At 57.2% G+C, this 19157-nt stretch overlaps 1 protein-coding gene across 3 annotated transcripts; it reads right to left on the reverse strand.

Annotated features, from left to right (window-relative positions):
* Window positions 1–1800: 1800 nt before the first annotated feature.
* MST1R (macrophage stimulating 1 receptor) lies at window positions 1801–15432 on the reverse strand. Of its 3 annotated transcripts, none has more exons than XM_055413855.2 (20): window positions 13734–15432; window positions 10569–10757; window positions 10366–10494; window positions 10024–10194; window positions 9131–9291; window positions 8617–8782; window positions 8367–8503; window positions 7795–7956; window positions 7605–7698; window positions 7237–7446; window positions 6981–7127; window positions 6729–6891; window positions 6457–6645; window positions 6175–6378; window positions 5823–5903; window positions 5488–5669; window positions 5251–5360; window positions 4834–4999; window positions 4311–4447; window positions 1801–2328 (listed from the first exon to the last, which is right to left on the reverse strand). In XM_055413855.2, exons 1-20 carry the CDS (start codon window positions 14970–14972, stop codon window positions 2073–2075), a joined length of 4293 nt encoding a protein of 1430 aa, XP_055269830.2. In that variant the 5' UTR covers window positions 14973–15432; the 3' UTR covers window positions 1801–2072. The 3 variants fall into 3 exon arrangements, with proteins under 3 accessions (XP_055269830.2, XP_055269832.2, XP_088688121.1); XM_055413857.2 differs by having other exon boundaries at window positions 6457–6558; window positions 13734–15431; XM_088831995.1 differs by having other exon boundaries at window positions 6175–6558.
* Window positions 15433–19157: the final 3725 nt, after the last annotated feature.

The raw sequence follows: 19157 nt of genomic DNA on the forward strand, positions 1-19157 counted from the left end.
CCTTCTCTCCTCGATAAGCTTCCCTCCCATCCAGAGAATCCCCTTCCTCTCTGAGTCTCTCTCTTATATATATATTTGGCTGCGCCAGATCTTAGTTGCAACATGTGGACTCTCTAGTTGCAGCATGCAGGGTCTTTAGTTGAGACATACAAACTCTTCGTTGCGGCATGTGGGATCGAATCCCCAACCAGGGATTGAACCTGGGCCCCTGCATTGAGAGCATGGAGTCTTAGCCACTGAAGCACCGGGGAAGTTCCCTGAGTCCCTTTCTTATCCCTTTCTTATCTGGGCTCATGATAAGCCCATGGTCCCTAAGCTGCAGAGGCCCAGTGGGGAAGGAGCCTCAGTCTAACTTCAGTGAAGCCTCTGAGCCTTGTCCTCACTCCCCACCCAGCTCCGAGCCTGGGTGGATCCCCAGGATGAGATTAGGGCCCAAGGACTACCAGGCGGAGGGATGGAAACAGTCCTTTCCAACTGGGACAGGGACCACAGCTGTGGGAGGGTTCTAGGACCATTCCACCCATTTCTCTCTCAGCCTCAGGGGTGACACAAGGCAAGGAGGGAGCCCAGAGGTCCCTGTGCAAAGCTACAACCTCCTCCTCTGTGCCTGCATTCTTGGGCACCAGGAGTGAGGTGGTAAACAGGCAGATGGAGTCCATCTCTACCCCTCTCTTGCTTCTAGAGCCCTGATCTTCAGACCCTTGCACTAGAGCTTGAGTCTCCATTTAAGCTTTACCTACCTGTTCTCAGAGTCCTTCAGGTTCCCATATCTGGGCATCCCTCTGACCTGAGGTGACAGAGTGGGCAACAGATGGGTAGAAAACAGCTAGGCAGCTCCAGTCCCAAGGAGACCCCTACTCTCTTACCCTGCCCCAAACCCAGGGTTCCATGAATGACAGTCCAGAGAGCTGGCGTCTCAAAGGGGTGGGAGTCTACTTCCCTTAGGGTGAGTCAGGGTCTCCTAACTGATGAGAGAGAGGCCATGGGAAGCCTGAGTAAGAGAGAGGACCCACCACGGCACAGGTCTGGGGCCCAGTCACCCTGGCCGCCCAGGTGTCCACACCACACAGGGCCCAGTGGCCCCCTCAGCCTTAAGGGCATGGGGGAGCAGCAGTCCAAGTAGGAAGATGCTATCCTTCTCCGGTGGAGCTGCCCCTCTAGTGGCTATTATACTGTGGCCTTGACGAGTATAAACAGCCTAAGCCGTCTGCACCTCGAAGCTGGTGCCTTGAAAGTGTGTAGCTGAGGCCTTGCTGCAGGCTCATCTCTCTCAAGGCTGCAAGAGCAATGCTGGCATGATTGTGGGAGAGGGGGACAACTCTCCATGCCTTAACAGTGGGTGGGGGCAGGCAGTTAGGGGAAGGGTGCAGGTGAAGCAGGGAGCCCTGGAGTGGGGCTAGGGCCTGGGCAATGGGACAGGCAGACTTGGCAGCAGCAGAAGCCATCATGGCTGCTGCATGTCTGGGTTTTCAACCCACCCCGCTTGGTTCCATCTGAAAGTCCCCAGGGCCCTATTTTTTGGATGTGGGCCTGGCCTGCCCTTCCTGTTCTCTGGAGCCTTCTTGCTGACCCAACCCCTTTCCAGCCTCAGGGCCTTTGCATGGGCTGTTCACTCTGCCAAAACTCTCTTCCCCTAACCATTTCTGGCGCAGTTCCCATTTGACAACATCCCAGCAAAAATGTCACCTCCTGGGGTGGCCTCCGTTACTTCCCTCTTCATCTATCTAGGACTGTCCTCCATTCCCTCAGAGCAGCCTGTCTTTTCCTTTCATAGCATTTACCACAAAGTGTACTTAAATATTCATTCGTTCATTTACTGATTTAAGGGCCAGTGGTCACCACTGAGTCCCCTGTGCCCAGCAGCCAGGCACACAGCAGACACCTCATAAATACTGCATCAAGGATCCCCACACTGGCTCTCCCTGAGGAGCGAGAGACCAATATGCCTTGCAGTCCTCCTACGCCCCTGAAGGTGAAGGGACCGGGACACGGCAGAGGCCAGCCCAGAGGCAGCTTGGGGTAACTGCCACTGCTATGCAGGTCCAAGCCCCGAGGCCCGCCTGGGGCTGAGGTCACGTGGGCCTCGGTGGCTCTGAGAGGGGCCGGGGCCGCCCTGGGCTCCGGTGCACTGTTGGGGATGGTGAGTGTTCCGAGGGCATGATTGCCTTGTCAGAGGCACCAGGGCCCACGTTCACATAGGCCGCGGGCAGCTGCACGTAGTGGTCCCCTCGCAGCGCAGCCACCACGAGCGCCACCTCCCCTGCTAGCTCTCCGAAGGTGGGTCGTGCCGTGGGGTCTGCCACCCAGCAATGCTGCATCACAGTGTACCTACCGGGGAGAGGAAAACATTAGGGGCACGGTGCACCCACACCCAGAGCTTCTGGGCTATCCACTTGCGGTTAGTCCCCTGGCAGGCCACAGCGGACGAGAGTGGGTGACCTGGCTGATGCCTTGCCTCACCCAATTACAGGGAAGCTTATTATAACTGTCTGCCTTCCCACCCTGGTAGAGGTCGAATTGCCTCAGGGGTTAAGAGGCTGGACTCCTGTGTCCTGTGACCTGGGCTCTGTGATCTCAACAAGTTCCTTAACCTCTCCGTGCTTCTGGATCCTTCTCTGATCACAGAGCTGCTGGGGCATAAAGTGAGAAGACTCCTGTGAAGCTCGGAGCTTAGGGCCTAGCTCACAAGCTATTGCAGTTATCATCACAGGTCTTCCAGGAAGGAAGCCCAGGTCTGAGGAAATGGGGATTCAAAGCCCTGAGATTGTGGGGCAACTCATTGGCATCATATGGGCTTTCTTGGTGGCTCAGGTGGTAAAGATTCTATCCACCATGCAGCAGACCTGGCTTTGATCCCTGGGTTGGGAAGATACCCTGGAGAAGAGAATGGCAACCTACTCCAGTATTCTTGCATGGAGAATTTTATGGACAGAGGAGCCTGGCAGGCTACAGTCCACGGGGTTGCAAAGAGTCGGACACAACTGAGCAACTAACACTTTCACTTTTCTTTCACTTTCTTTGGCACTATGGACCCCAAGCAGCTTCTTTGTGTTTGTCTGGTGGGTCCTAATACATGTCCCTTTATCTTGGAAATGTCATCCCTGCCCTAAACGATACTAAAAGTGCCCTACACATGATAATCTCGTATAATTCTCAGACCTCTGAGGGTGGTACTGTGATCACCCTAACTCTGCAGATTAGGAAATTGAAGCCTAGAGACAAGGGACTTCCCCTGGTTTAGAGGATGCTGGCATGCCCCCCTTCATTCTCCCTGTGGTGGCTGATGGCTCTTGACTGAAGTCCCCTCTAGGAATTCCCTAGGCAGAAAAGAAATGCCTCCTCCAGGCTCACACGCCTTCCTCCTGGACAGCTGTAAGCAGTGACTGATGTATGTCTGGTGCAAAGACCCGGGCCCCTGGGTCTCAATTTCAGAAAACTCTGAAGGGCCATCCCAATTCCAGAGATCCCGGGGGATGGACAGCAGCCTTTTTTACATCTGCATCACAGCTCTACTTCTCTGCCTACCTAGTCCTGCTTCCCTTGCCCCCAACCTAGGAATCAACCACCTGCATGTAAATCTCCATCTCAGAGTCTGTTTCAGGGAGCCTGACCCGGAGGCAGAAGTTAATTTCCCTGACTTTGAAGCAGATACATCAGTGAAATAAATAATGAAAAGCAAAAGCAAGGCAGGCAGGGCTGTGAGGAAGGGTTACTCATACCCTTCTGGAACACAAGCGGAATGAGACAGGAATCATTAGCCACCTTTACCTGTGACCTGGTTCTTCCCGTTCTAACCTCAAAGACCTGAGCACGGCTAAGGCATGCGTGCTGCTTATGAAGCTGAACCACCCGACAGGCACTGATGAAACACAGCTGCCGCCATGCCTCTGGGAACAGGGAATCTGAAACTGTATCCAATGAAAAATGATTTCTGATCTGGAGATGTGGAGGGGGCTTAGTGTGGGAGCTAATGGAACCTTTCCTTGAGGTTAAGTAAGTGGAAGCGATGGAAAACAGCCCCCCTTGGTGGGGATTGTGGGGAAAGGAGTGCTGGGAAATGAAATCACTGGCCTCAACCCAGACTCTGAGTTAGGAATGCTGTTACCATGGCAACCATGATCTTCTAGCACCAAGCCCCGATGCTGGTGCAAGCAGTCCACAGATGAGGAAACTGAGGCCCAGAGAGGGTCCCTTTCTAGGTCAACCTGAGAATGAGTCAGAAAGCCAGGCACGAACTGTTTCCAGCCCCCTCCTCCCCTTCTTGTCTCTAGGTCCCAGCTCCCTCCCCATCACCATGTCCATATACTCACAGAGAATCTGGGCAATACTCAGGTTGGGGCAGGCGCCGACCCTGGGCCAGGAAGTGAGTGAGGTCAAAAGGGTCGATGTGGGGGTATGGAGGGGCACCCCGCGTCAGCAGCTCCCATAACAGCACACCATACGACCACTGTGGGAGGGCACAGGTGAAGGGACTCAACTCTCAGCTCAAATCTGGGGATAGGTGGACCCCTCCAGGTCTGCTCCCTCCCAAAGCCCACTAACTGGAAATGAGGGGGCTCCACCCCCAAATCGGAACCGTTCTTCTATATCTCACAAGCATCTTTGCTCTGTCCCCACCCACTACCCCTGAGCCTTCCCAGAGCTGGGGCTCAGCAAGCCCTGGATTGCCTGTGAAGAGCCATCTCTTGCCCTGATACCTGCCCAGAGATGGGCAAATGGGCTGTGGGCACCGCCCAACACAGGGTTCCCTGGGTTCATCAACATCTAGAGTTGAATGGGCAAGGCCGAGTGTTCTCTGAGGCTGGGTGGACTCTGGGGCAGGTGGGGCCTCACCACGTCGGACTTTGTGGTGAATCTGTAGGTCTGCAGGCTCTCCAGCGCCATCCACTTGACAGGCAGGCGAGCGTGGCGGTGCTGCTGGACACTGTAGTACTCCTTGTCCAGGACGTCACGGGCCAGACCGAAGTCAGCCACCTTGACTGTGAATGACTCATCCAGCCTGGAAGGGGAGGATTGCACTCAGGACTGGTCCCCACCAGGCCCAAACCCATCTATCTCAGGCCCTCACAGGGTTTCTGAGCCACAGCGTTCAACCCAAGCCTGCACTGGGCAGATAGAAAAATGGAGGACCAGAAAGGGAAGGACGTGTCCAGGGCTATAGGGCAAGGAATGGAGCGTGGACCTTCCCTGGGGGCGCCTTCAGCTGCATGCCCTAGTGCTCCGCCCCCTGGCTTCACTCTGGCCACTCACATGCAGTTCCGAGCAGCCAGGTCCCGGTGCACAAACTTCTGCTCGGCCAGGTACTCCATGCCGTGGGCCACCTGCAGGCCGAAGCTGATGAGGTCCTTTACTGTGGGATTCTGGGGTTGGGTGGGGGGCACAGGTGGGTCAGTAGGGGAGGGCAGAGCAGCTCCATGCCCAGCTGCTGCCCAAGCCCCCCCACCTATTCACCCCCCAGAACCCAGGGTCAGGTAAGCACCGACTGACCCGCTGGGGTGAGCGGATAAACTGCAGCAGGTCTCCGTGGCGCATGTAGGGCAGCAGCACGCGGGGCAGCCCTTCCGGGGGCAGCACGATGCCGATGAGAGCCAGCACATTCGGGTGGTGCAGACGGCGCATGAGCAGCCCCTCGCGCAGGAAGGCCTCCACCTCTTGTACCTCCGTGATGCCTGCAGGGAGGCTGGAGTCAGGCCCAGGGCGGGGAACCCCTTGATAAGGGTCAGATGGGGAAATGGAGGAAACAAAAGTCTCCTGCTCAGGGTCATGGAGCCAAGTGGTAGCACAGCAGAGACGAGGATCCTCCCAGCCTCTGTTCTACTTACGACTCAGCGACTTGATGGCACAGTGGATTCGATTCTGGGCCTCGTCTGTGTATTCTCCATGGTAGACAACTCCAAAATGGCCTGATGAGGGAGAGATGGTGAGAGGGGCTCCAGGGCCCAGAGCTCACACCACTCCCACCCACTGGCAACCAGACCTCAGGGCTCCAACTCGTGCTGGCAGAGCCTACAGCCCTCCCATACCCACTTAATCTGCACCAGAACCCACTGAAGACAGAGTTCCTATTTCACAGATGAGCAAATGGAGGCTCAGATTCCTGCCCAACTGTCCCTCGAGCCCATGTCATCTCAGGACTCCATCTCTCCCCCGCTCCACCTGGTCTGGCACTCATACCTTTGCCAATGACTCGGTCAGCGTGGGTGACCACCCTTTCATGGGGAATCAGTACATCCTTGACCTCAGCCAGGAGCACAGAGTCCAGGTCCCCAAGCTGGATGGATGCTTTCCGCAGCAATGGGACATGGGACCCATCCCCGCTGTCTGAGGAGGATATGCTGCGGACCTGAGTGGAGGAATCCTGGCCAGTGATAGGAGGGGCTGTGGAGGAAGAGAGGGAATGAGGGGCTGGTGGAGCAGACGGCATGGTCCCACCTTCTAGAACCTCCAGCATCTCACCAAGGCCATTTCTGTAGTCAGAGCCTGAGCGGAGCAGAGGCAGAGGCATGGCTCCAGTGGCCCGGTCCAGGGAGGCCAAGTCTTCCAGGTTTGAAGAAATAACTGTGGACAAATGCCTGCTGGTAGCCAGCCACTCCAAAGTCCTAGAGGCTGACCCAGACCTGGTGGGTGTGGGCAGACCCCCAAGGCCTGGGCAGAGAGAGGATATAGCGACTTGGAGATGTCATAGTTTGGGGGTGAGAGCTAGGTCAGGATGGCAGTGGAGGGCTCACCTAGCTGCTTCCTCCGGTGGTAACTGAAGACCAATATGGGAGCCAGCACAGCTACAAGCAGGAGCAGAGCCAGGAGGACACTAAGGAGCGTGCTCTGGGGAACCCCTTCCAGACCTGGCCGCACTACCTTGCCCAGGGTGTAGCACCCGCCATCCACGCAGACCTGCAGGGCATTAGGTGGCAGCTCAGGCCCAGCCTGTAGACCACCCCCCCATCCCGTGTCTCCTGAGGAGGGCCAACAGAGCTGCCTACCTGCAGTGGAGCACCGTCCTTGCCAAATTTCAGGGAGGGGGGCAGGGGGCAGACCACCACATCCCCCCGCAGCTCATGCTGGCAGCTCCTGCCACTCACAGTCACATTCACAGCCACACAGTCGGCCACAGTGCCCAGCCCGATGTACTGCAGAGACAGTCATGGGGGCTGGCCAGTGCCCCCGCCGCCACGCTCCTTCAGCGAGGCTGCAGCCCTACCCCCTCCACTGTTCTCACCCCTCATCCCCCACACTTACCTCAAACTTAATGGCATGCTCCTCAGGCTTCAGGGGGGCCAGGTCCTTGCTGGGTGGGTGGGGTGGAGGCAGGAAGCGAAAGCCAGGCAGTGTGAAGCCAGGAGCTCCATCCCCACGGACACTCAGGTTCCCCGTCACCCACCCTCGGCGGCCTCGGACCACATATTCGGGCAGGCGGCACCTGTGTTGCTCTGGGAGCTGCCCCTCACACTGCGGGGCCCAGGTAAGAGCGTTAAGCCCCAGTATCCTACCTTCAGCCACCCTGGTCACCTGAACCCAGTGTGGGCTGGGGCTGGAACTCAGGGGACTGGTGTGGCCTTCCTCCCTCCTGGCGAGTGCCCACTCAGCAGCTGCCAGTGCCCACTCACCCTGTTCTCCACTGCCCTGACCCCATCATGGAATGACAGTGTGAGGTGCCATGCTGAAGTCAGATGCTGGCCACGGATGGTGACATGGGAGCCGCTGTAGAGGAGAGCAGGGTGGTGGGCCTTGGGGTACTCTCTGACGCTGGATCCCTCATCCTTCAGAGACCAGAATGGGCGAGGAGGTGACACTTACCTATAGCCACATTTGGGGCTGATGCCCAGGATGATGGGGTCTTCCTGGTAGTGGAAGTTCCAAGAGCCAGGCACCTCGGCGCCCCCTACCTGCAGGCGAATGGGAACGCTGGCAGTAGCGGCCCCAGGGGGCGTGGTGCATAAAAGCTGCCCCTCGCTGACCCTGCAGAACAGGGGGATTGGGCTCAGGGGCACCTTCCAAGTGATGGCCAGGCTTGGCTCCTCCAGGGACCAACAGACCCCTCCCAGTTCCTCTTTCAGTCATCTCCCCGATCTGCCCAAACTCCATGGTCTGTTTGAAGACTGGGTGGTCCCAGTAAGGCTTCCAAGAAGTCAGGAGGAGCAGGGGCCCCACAGCGCTGGCTGCGGCCAATGGACACTATAATGGGCTCTCACCATCCCCAAACCACCTCTGGGATGGAGGGAGCAACAGACACTTCTTCCTGGACTGTTCCCTCCACTGAGTGACTGAGCCCTCCTCCCCTACCCTGTTGGGGATCTAAGCCCTACCTGGTAAGGGTTCGCCTATGTGGGACCCTGTCGCCTCCCATCCCCCTTCCCACTGGCTCTTACTGTTTCAGCGGGCACTCAGTCCCATTGACCAGCACAGCCTGGCTGGTGCCAATAGACAGGCCTCGGCCTTCAAGGGTGAGGCAGGTACCTCCTGCCCGAGGGCCAAACAAGGGTCGGACTGCTGTCAGCACTGGCTCCTAAGAGGGCATGGAGGTGGCTTAGCTTGGAATAGGAGGCCGTCCCCTCCAAACCCTTCCCTGCCCGAACTGCCCACCTGCCCAAGGACACAGACAAGACAAGGTGACCTCACCATGAAAGAGAAGCCTCCTAGCATGGAGGTGCCATCTACCCGGAAGTGCCTGCCCAGTGGCATATTGGTCACAGTGAGGCTGACATTGGCAGGCCCGGCTACCTGTGTGCTCAAGGGCTCCAGCTCACACTCAAAATCCTCTATGAAGTCCTTCCGGGGCAGTCGGCTGGGACATCAAGGGAACTCAAGGTCAGCCGCGGGGGGGGAGTCACACAGGCCTACTGGCCTGCCCACCGCAAATCACAAGTCTCCTCTGAGCTTAAAGATAGCCTCTATCTACCCATGCCTCAATCCTGGGCCAACAGGAACTGTCCGTGCAGGGACAAGTTTGGCCATAACTCAACAGACAGGGAAGGCACATGCAGGCTCAGAAAGGAATAGAGATGTCACCCCAGACACCAAACAAGCAGTGCCACTGCAGCTTGCCCCATGCAAGCTGAGGACAGGATCTCACAGCAAAGGGGCTGCTTGGTTACCCGCATCAGGGACAGAAACAGCAGGGACCAGGTCATACCTGAGGTCTGAGTTGCCTTTAGGTAACAGTCGGCAGGGACTTCGACCCACAGTGACCTGATGGGTGCCTTCAGGCACCAGACCAGGAGGGTACAGGTAAAAGTTGGAGCCACATAGGGTCAGCCTTGTGTTGCCCCTTAGGGGTCCACTGCGGGGATAGAACTGAAAGGGGAGGAGAACATAGGCTGAGTCCCTCTGCGGGTCAGGACTCTCAGCACTGTCTGCTTCCCCCTAAGGTTTCTCTCATACTCCTTGCCTGCCACATACTCCAGTCACCCTAGGTCATGCTTGCATGCTGGATGCTAAGTCGCTTCGGTCATGTATGATTCTGTGTGACCCTGTGGACTACAGCCTACCAGGTTCCTCTGTCCATGGGATTCTCCAGGAAAGAATATTAGAGTGGGTTGCCATGCTCTCCTACAGGGGCTCTTCCCGACCCAGGGACTGAACCCCCATCTCTTGCGTTGGCAGGTGGGTTCCTTACCGCTAGCGCCACCTGGGAATCCCTTCACTCTAGGTAAGCAGTCCCCAACCTTTTTGGCACCAGGGACTAGTTCCACGGGAGACAATTTATCCATGGACCAGGAAGAGGAGAGGTGGTTTTGGAATAATTCAAACACATTGCATTTATTGTGTACTTTGTTTATAATCTAATGTTGCGGCTGATCTAACAGGCGGTACTGATCTGCAGCCCGGAGGTTTGGGGACCCCTGTTCTAGGTCACACGCTAGTCCTCACTCAGTACTACTATGTCTCAAAGTCTTTGAATGTGCCCTCCTTGTAGCAACTTAGGACATCCTAGACCTGGGGAAGATCACGGTTAAGACCTGCTGACTCCCACCCCAGGCCCAGCAGGTCCCATCCCTTAACTGTGCCCTGCCAGGCAAGCCATACCTCAGTAAGCTCGGGTGGGCAATAATCCTGTTGCCAGGAGCCAGGACACTCCTTCTTCCGGCCACACATGCCCCCACACCATCCACAGCCCATGAAACGCTGTGCCCTCAGGCAGCGCCCACAGGTGAGGAAGTGGCGGCAGCCAGGGCCCCGGATCGGTACCTGGAAGACCTGGAACAGACAGGTATCTCAGGGGTGGCTGAAGGGAGGCTAAGCCCCCTAGAACCTTTGGTTCCACTGTAAATCAGGGTGGTGAGACCTGTGTGTCAGTGCCTCCCTGGATTCAAGGGGGAGCCTGGGCTCCCAACAGCCCAGCCCCAGGCCCTACCCTGCCCACCTTACCTGGTCCCCAGAGGCAAAGAGCAGGTGGTCCCCAAGGCGTCTGACACCCCGATGCACGGGCTGCCCATTGCTGCCCAGTGAGAAGTTGGACACGTACAGCAAGTAGTTGAGAGACCTGGCCAGCTCCACCTGGGACAGGTTGGCCATGAGCAAAACAGGGACACGGATCCGGGGACAAGGGGCCACGGCGATGAGGAACCCACCTGCAGGATGCGCCCATCGGCTGTGCCCATGTGGGCCACTGTGACGTTGTCGAGGCGCGTCACGTACAGTGCCGTGACCTCCACTGGTCCCAACAGCCCGTTGAATAGGTCCACCCGTAAGAGGCTGCTGCTGACGAGCAGAGGGAAGTGGCGGCAGCTGATGTTGGGGCTGGAGGCCCCCAGACCAGGCTGGGGAAGGTCAAAGAAGGGAATCAGGGCTCATCTCCATGCGCTGAACCCTTTGGGCCTCTGTCAGGGACCACAGTGGCCTAAACTCCCACCCCTCACCTGGCCTGGCTGGAGAAGGCCCCAGACCTGCCAGGCACCTCACCCTCCACCATGGGTCTCTCAGATGTAGCCAGGCCAGGGAAGAAGGCCGAGACCAGAAGGCTGGCTCCCCTGCCCAGCACGTGGCCCTTCCCTGCCACAGCCATTCTGATAACATGTTATGGAGCCTTCCAGAGACAACCCCATTCTGTTCTCACTTCCATGCTGTGGAGTTGGCTCCTCTCATCACTCCCATTTTACAGATAAGGAAACAGGCTCAGAGAGGTCTGCCTACCTGTCAAAGGCCTTGTCACCGGGTTGACAGTCGAGTTCCTGACCAGAGTCCTCTCCTGCCCCCTGCTGGTCCTGCCCCATATTTCAACAAACCCTGTCACCTCTTGAGGCTTCAATGTGTCCACCTGCTTAAGGAGCTGAACTCTGAGATTAATTGGGCAGCACGGGCTTGGTAACATGGTCCTTCTCCCTGAGATGCCAAAGATCTTCCGGCACCTCCAGCCACTACCTGTATTTCCTTCGAGGTACAGGAGGGATAAACCAGGACCTGAAGGCCTGGGTGCCAGAAGACATTAATTTCTTTCCTGTTTTTAGCAGGAAGGTGTTTGGGGGACACCGAGTGCCCCAGGTCAGGGTTGTGGAAGCTTCTGGGAAACCAGAAGTGAGGGTATGGATGCAAGGGTATTGGAGCTGGATGCAAGGTGCAGGCAAGGCTATGTAGCCCTCATAGCTTGGGACCCTCCCTTGCCAGCCCTAAGGGTCCTCCTCCTGATAGGAGACCCCTGTCTGACACAGCACTGATTGTAAGTCTTAGAGCGAGACCTCAGCATACAGCTGGTCCCTGAAACTCTACACACTGGATCTATAGCATGGGTGGGTGGGGACTAGGAGTCTGTCCTAACTGGAGGTGAGTAAAAGTCCTGATCCTAGCAGGAAGGCAGCCAGGTGTTTTCTGTATGACTCAGGGACAGGTGGGGCTGTGTGCTGGAAAAGACGCCCTACCCTAGTCAGAGGCCCTACCCTGTCTGTGTGCCCCTGGGCTCCAGGGCCTTAGTTCTGGATCCCTAGGCTAGTCTGGGGGCCCCGGCCTCCTGAAAACACTGAAGTGTCCAATACCCCGTAGAGGAGGGTGACTCCACCAGACTCAAAGCCCACCTGAATGCATGGAGGGCAGGGACCAGCTCTGAGGCCCTCAAGCTTCGTGAGGGTAGCCACAAGGAACACAGAGTGGCTTTCCTCCTAGAGGCTGTGTGCCCAGTCACTGGACAGGCTGGTTCACACACTGCCTGGGGGCCTGGCCAGACTGTGGGCAGGACTGGAGATTAGCCCTTTCGAGCCTTGTACTGCCAAGTGGTGCCGGGTGTCTTCTGATCTCCTGACCTCTAGCCAAGTCAGAGAGAGGTCCTGGTTCCCCAGAGAGAAGGAGAGGAGAGCAGTGAGGGTTCCCTAAGCCCAGACTAGGGATTCCCACCCCTAGGGCCTCTTCAACCGAGATGGAGTCAGTGAAGGAGGAGGCTGAAGATCCCCCACTCTTCATTGTGTGTAAACTCTCCTCCTGCCACTGGGACATCAATCAGAGCAAAAGGAGACAGCAAAGAATGTCACAGCAAGGCCAGGGCCACAGGGCAGATAACAACCCTGAGACCAGTGACTATGGGTAGTTCCCTGAAAGGCCACTTGTCCAAGGCCATTCCTTCGTTCATTCACCCACTTTCCTTGGTTTAATCCCTTGCAAGTAGGGTGGGCCCACTCCAGTGTTCTTGCCTGGAGAATCCCAGGGACAGGGGAGCCTGGTGGGCTTCCGTCTATGGGGTCACACAGAGTCGGACACGACTGAAGTGACTTAGCAGCAGCAGCAGCAGCAAGTAGGGTGGGACTGTTTCAGCGGCCTCAAGAAGTCAGTTTTAGGTTTGTCCTCAGGGCAAAAGCATTTTAAGGCCCATCCTCTTAGTCTCTGCTCCAGCTCCCTAACACCATGGCTGACGGGAACCTGTGCAGGATCTGCTGGGAGGAGCACTTTAGTTCGGCCTAGGCTGGGATACCGCCTTCCTGGGATGAGAAGGGCCCCAACTATGGTGAAAGAAAGCCTGGGACTCCTGCATGGTGAACCAATCCAGCCAGCCCCTCCTAGGCCTTTACTCATAAGCAGATGTTTATAGTTGCTTGCACAAGACCGGGGTGAGTCTCCTGGAATCCACTAGAGCCAGGCCGCCTTCCCACTGTGTCCTGATTCCTCCCCCAGTCACCCCACGGAGAGCAATCAGTGATGAGTGGCTCCATAGAGCCTAGGGCAGGCAGGCTCCCTGACAAGCACCCAACTTCCAAGGCCCAGAAGGATCTATGGAACAGGGGTGGAGGGGGGCATTCTCTGACAACTCCTGCCCCACCCTCTTGGGAAAGCAGAGCAAAACAAGCGTTCCCACAGGGAAAGCGAAACTGTGTTGGTGAGTAGATGTGAGTCTGGGTGAATTTGTGAGTATCTGCCTGTAAATCGGGGGTGAGGGGCTGCTTTTTGTGTGTGTCCCTAAGTGTACAAACTGGTGGCAGGTAGAAAGGGACAACCACCATTGTACCCAGAGTTTGGAAGTATGCCTGGCAGAGAGACAGTTATGATGCAATCCAATTTTCCCACAACCAGGGAAATTACCCAAAAAAGCAAGAGGCCATGGTAAGCAAAAGGGTGAAACAGGAAAAGGGTTTAGCAACAGGATCTAGCCTGGCTTGAGATGAGATTTCAGTATGGCGTTTGACTGACTCTCCCTAAGAAACTGGGTGGAAGGGAAAGCTTCTCCCCGCCTGCCATCCCCCCCACCCAGACCCTCTCAGCGGTGGATGGGAAGTGAACACACTGCTCAGAAGTGAGAGCTGCTTCCTTCTGCTTACCGCATCTGGGCAAAAGCTGGGCAACTGGAAGAAGTCCAGCCCTCGTCTGAGGCCGGGAGGGACCGGAGGCTCACAACAGCGCTCTACGCCCTGCTCGATGAGAGTGTCCAGCAGGTGGACGGGGAACGCACAGACCACAGAGTTGGGATCCGCACCTGGGCCGCTGTCTCTGCTAGCCGAGAAGACCCCGAAGAGCACTTCCTGCCCCTCAGGGATGCTCAGCTCAGCGGCCAGGTGGCCACCCACTGGAGCAGCGTGGGCCGCCCGCAGCACCGGGTAGGGCTGCCCGCCCTCATGGGCCGCGCGTCGCCGGCGTTTAGGGGCGAAATGGCAGTCAAGGACCAGCTCTCGGTAGTCGCCCAAGTCGGTCTCGACAGCGCTGAGCCGTGCCAGGCGCGTGTGCAAGGCGCCAGGAGCAGCTGCCACGTCGGTGGGCTGTACCGTCAGGAAATAGACGAAGGCTCCGGCGTGGAAACTGTACACATACTCAATGCGGTAGGAATCGAGGTGCTCAGGCAGCACCGAGAGTGCTGCGAAGCCTGCTGCGAATCCTGAACCGTCGGCCTTGAGCCGCCGGATGGACACTGAGTGCGGGCTGAACCTGGCGGCCACCGCCGAGTCCAGTGAGGATGCCACGTATAAGTAGGACGCCTGGCCCTGCTCAACCACAGTCACGAGGGTGCCCAGAGGGCTGGCCACACAGTCAGGACAGTCCTCTGGCCGATTGTGCTCTGAGAAAAGGCAGACCGGTGGCGCCAGGTGCAGGGTTGTCCCGCGTGGCTCTAGTTCATGCAGGAAGCAGCGACCACGAAGGCTGGAGCCACAGCTGATCAGTGCGGGAAGCGCCGGTTCCAACACCAGAACCTGCGCATCTGTGTCTCCGGGCGGGCCGTGGGGGCCTGGGCCACAGGCCGCACACGTCTGGCAGCCAGGGGCCCCAGCAGGGCCGGTGGCCAGGCTCTCAACTGGCTGCAGATCAGGTCCAAGCACATGCAGGCGATTGCGTGTGGCCACGAACACCGCACTCCCTTCCCTGCCACCCTCGTAGGTTGCAACGGCTTGTACCGGACCGCCGGCGGAGAAGCTGGGCACCGAGTACTCCACAGCAAAGTTGCGGGAAGCAGCATACGGGATGCGCGGGCACTGCCAGGACCCGCCAGTCTCGGGCACCGCCGGCAGCGCCGGCAGCAGCAGCAGCAGTAAGAGGAATGGCTGCAACAGCGGCGGGTGGAGCTCCATCGAGGCCCAGGTAGGGCCCCGTGGAGGTTCCCGCAGACCCGGGCCTGGCTGGGAGCAGACTCGAAGTCTGGGTTGGGACCCGCGTCGAGGGTCGATCCTGGGAGCCCCGGGGCAGCTGACCCCACCAGGACTCCTGAGATGCCCACCGCCCTCTCCTGCCCACAGGGTCCGAGCGCCTGGCGAGGGAGGACACACGCAGACAGAGAGGTCGCCTCACCTGTTGCTCCTGTTGCCGCTCCCAGCCGGAGATTAGAGCAAAGTCTGTCGGAGCCACCCGGGCGCGGCGGACAGGACCAGGGCGTGGGGGCGGAGCTGTGGGCGGGGCCTGCTGGCTGGCTGGCCTAGCCCAGCCCCTCTCCCTAGCCGACTCTCCCTGCCCTCGGAAGCCTGGGTCCTACACCTACGCCTGGGCCCTTCTTTCTCAGTGGCCTGTGGGTGAGTGGGTGTGGAGTGGCCCGGAGAGATGTTTAGTAGATCTGAGCTGTCCTGTCCCACCTCCCGACGATCAACTGGGCGGAAGTGGGAGGGGTTGCCCCAGCGCGCTTGAGGACCATTTGGTATCCTTCTTCTCTCGGCTCCAGGATACAGCAATATCTTCAGACACTCGTTCCTGGTCAGAGCCCAGGGGACCCTCCTTGTGAGGACCAGAAGCCAGGAATGTGTGGGGAACCACAGGGGAGGTGTGAGGAGACCCCAGGAGTGACACTGCCCTCTATGAAAGCGTTATTCTGTAGCGTCCGACTCTATGACTGCAGCGCACCAGGCTTCTCTGTCTGTGGGATTCTCCACGCAAGCATATGGGAGTGGGTTGCCGTTCCCTTCTGGGACTATCCCTCTGTGGACCTGCTCTGGGCTGACAGCGACAGGATGGCGGTCAGAGACTACTGCCTTGCATCCGGCCTGCCCAGGGCAGTGGGAGTTATAAGATGGGGCCCACCCTGTTGGCTGGATCTTAGAGTCAGAGGAGAAGCAACTTACATGGAGGCCCAACCCTAGCTCTGGTCTGTCTACCACTGCCTCAGTAGGTGGCAGCTGTAGGGATGGGGACATCAGAACATAAAGTGCTGGCCTTCCTTCCTGGTTCTGTTCCAGCACCTCCCTGATATGCGGGAAACATGGACTTTGGCTTTCAGGGCACCTCTAACCTGTTCTGTTAGCCTTGCTGGGCCTCAGGCTTTCAGTCTCTGAAATGAGGTGGTTGCCCAGATTTCTCTCTCCAGGCTGTGATTTGTACAGGGCGGGAATAGAGAAGTCAACCCAGGTCTGCTCTTGCCATCTCTCAGCATCTGCTCCTTGGGAACTACATCCCCCAACACTGGAGTCTCCGGGGGGACATCTTTAGCCTGATATCCCCCTCATCCAGGTGGGCCTGGACCCTGGAGAGAGGCCAAGCTTCACAGAGTGACCCTAGGTTGAGTTCTGAGTGAACTGTGAGTCCCAGAGATTTGTAGGGTAAGGAGTGTGGGTGAGGAGAGGAGACAAGATTCTGCCTGGCCCTACGAGAACCTCCTCCACTATACTCCACTATAGAATCTCCAGCCTATACTCCTAGTTCCTCCTTCCAGAAACACCTTTTCCCCTTCCTTCTCTTGCAACATACGTGACATCTCCTCCAGGAAGCCTTCCTGATCTGGGTGGTGCCAAGTCCATTTTGTGGGTCCCGTACACCCTGTGTTACACCTACCCCAGCACAGTTCTCTCTGAATAACTTACACCCCCTTCACCGATTCCTAATTCAGGACTCCCCTACCCCTCCAGGCTGGAGCTCCTGGAGCAACTGGTAGGAGATGGGGAAAAGCACAGGGTGGCCACACCCAGTGCTGGAAGGATACTGCGCCTGAGGCAACATAAAAGGCACTCCCTTCTCTAACCTGAATTGCCCGGAAATGAATAGACACCTTCAGAAATTATGGCACCATTCCTATATTCCACAGTCAACATGTCTCAAAGGTAGTCAAGCAGGACAAAACTGAAATAAAACGTTCCCTGCCTGGCACCGAGGCATGAGTTCTTGGGACCTCCATCCTGGCTCAGAATATTGGGAGAGACTTCTAGGGATTGGGAATGAATTTCAAGGGCCTTCACTGGTCACCTGTTTGGGAGGGGGCAGTGGGTATGCAGTAGTCAACAGTTGGTTCGCTGCTGCCATCATGTGGCCAAGCTGTTGACTGCCTCCAGGCTGGCATCTCCTCTCAGGTAGCCTAGACTTTCTCCAACCTAGACTTTGGACAGCAGCCCTGGTTTTGGATCGAGTGCCCTTTCCTCCCTCCTCATCTGCTTGGTCTGCGGGAGGGGAGCAGGCAAGCCATGTCAGGGAAGTCAGCTAATGGGGCCTTGCAGTGCTGAGAACAAGTGCTTTCTCAAGGTGAATTCACAAGGCCCGGCCAAGGTTCAGCTTAAGTACCTACCCCACTACCCTTGATAAGAGTGCTAGCCACTTTGCCCTCTGGGCTCTCACTTCCCTGTGAACACTACAGAGAACTAGTGCCAGCCTCTTTCTCCAACCCAAAGATCACCCTGGGGGCGGCAGGGGGATCTCTCTAACCACAAAATATCCAGATCACTCTGCAGCTTTAAAATATTCAATGGCTCCCCATTGCCTTAATTTTCCCTGGAGTTTGAGAACCCTGGGCCTTAAAGACTCCTCCAGCTTCACTGTAACCCAATGAACCTGTCATACCAGTTTCTTTACCATATCAGGTTTCATACTAGGTTCATCCCTTTGCACGTTCTTCCACTGGTTCTTCCACTAGGAACAACTTTCCCGTTTGCCTGTTGTCCCGTCCCAGCTACCCAAACAGGTAAACTCCATGCTCCTAGGTGCCTACTGTCCTAGGTATAGGTACTTATCTAATTGTGACTCTCGCTTCCCACCCCCACCCAGAATATGTGCTGAACTGCAAGAAATTGGGAGCCCTACAGAGATCAGGGCAACCAGCAGGGACACTGGGGGGCTGACCACTGACCCAAAAGAACACCAGTAGCTGTCAGAGACAGGTAGCCTGGCATCACCCTGGCCCCAAAGACGGGTTTGGTGCCCTGGCCAAAATTCATGGAAGTAATGAAAATAGGAAGCAGGCAAAAAAGAGATGCAGGGCATGTGCAGTGTGAGTGGCACCCACCAAGCCTCTGGCTGCTCCATAGGTGCTTTGGGGTCTGGGCAGGTAGCCTGCTGCCTAATCCATTCTAGTATGATCTGGGGTGAGGCCAAGGGGTGGGGCCAAAGGGAAGGGCTATGCTGCCATTTCCTGGGACAGTAAGTGAATCATTCCAGTGCATCCTTGGCCCATGCCACCTACACAGACACATTCTCTAGCATGGGTTGGTTTTAGTGGCAGAGGGTCTTGGTCCGACACTCAGACTGCATGAGGGTGATTCACTCTATAGTCTGAAGACCATATTCTGTGGACACTATTCTCCCATAAGTATTTCTGAGGTCTTCTGCTTCCCTGGCCAATGAGATGACTAAGCTGTGACATAAGTGGGAGAGCCTCCAGCAGGAAGGTAGAGACTTTCTGCACTGTGCCTTGGGCTCTGTCCAGAAAAGTTCTCATGGTTCAGTGAATGGGGCTGGGCCTTCACTTCTGAGCCTCCTGGGATGTTCATGGTGACCCATGTAGGCTGGGCCATGCCAGGCATCAGGGTGACTGAAGAGGGCATCGGCTGTTCTTCTTAGGGCAGGATCCACTCCTACCCCAGAGGTCAGCTGGGTCTTCTTTCAGGCTCTCCAGCTTACTCTTCAGGCCATCCTGAATGTGCTGGCTGGAGATAGGGGAGCTGAAGTGGACAGCCTTCATGAGGAAGCCTAAGCTGGGACAGTTTCCCCAGAGGCCTACAGCTGCAGCGAGGCTGGACTCTGACTTTGCCTGTGCTAGGTCACCTCACCAAGGGCTCCCAGCCATGCCAGGGCTCAGACCCTCCCCCCTTGGCTGTCCCTGTCTCACTCAGCGCAGCCCCTGCTGAACAACAGCAGCCCCTTAGGCAGAGTGTCAGCCAGGCCTCCCAGGTGGTTGGGTAGTCTTTCGGGGCACACAACTGGGGATCCCACCAAGGAGTGACAGGGGAGGCACCAGGGGCTCAGACTGGGGGGTGGGGGTGGGGCTTCACAGGGGGTTGGGAGGGAAGGCCACTGGGGTCCCAGAGAACTCTTTACATGTGGCAGGACTCCAGCTGAATGAAAACAGC

Source organism: Moschus berezovskii, chromosome 24 (genome assembly GCF_049115385.1).
Source record: "Moschus berezovskii isolate FMDL1 chromosome 24, NW_MosBer_1.0, whole genome shotgun sequence".
Lineage (NCBI taxonomy): Eukaryota > Metazoa > Chordata > Mammalia > Artiodactyla > Moschidae > Moschus > Moschus berezovskii.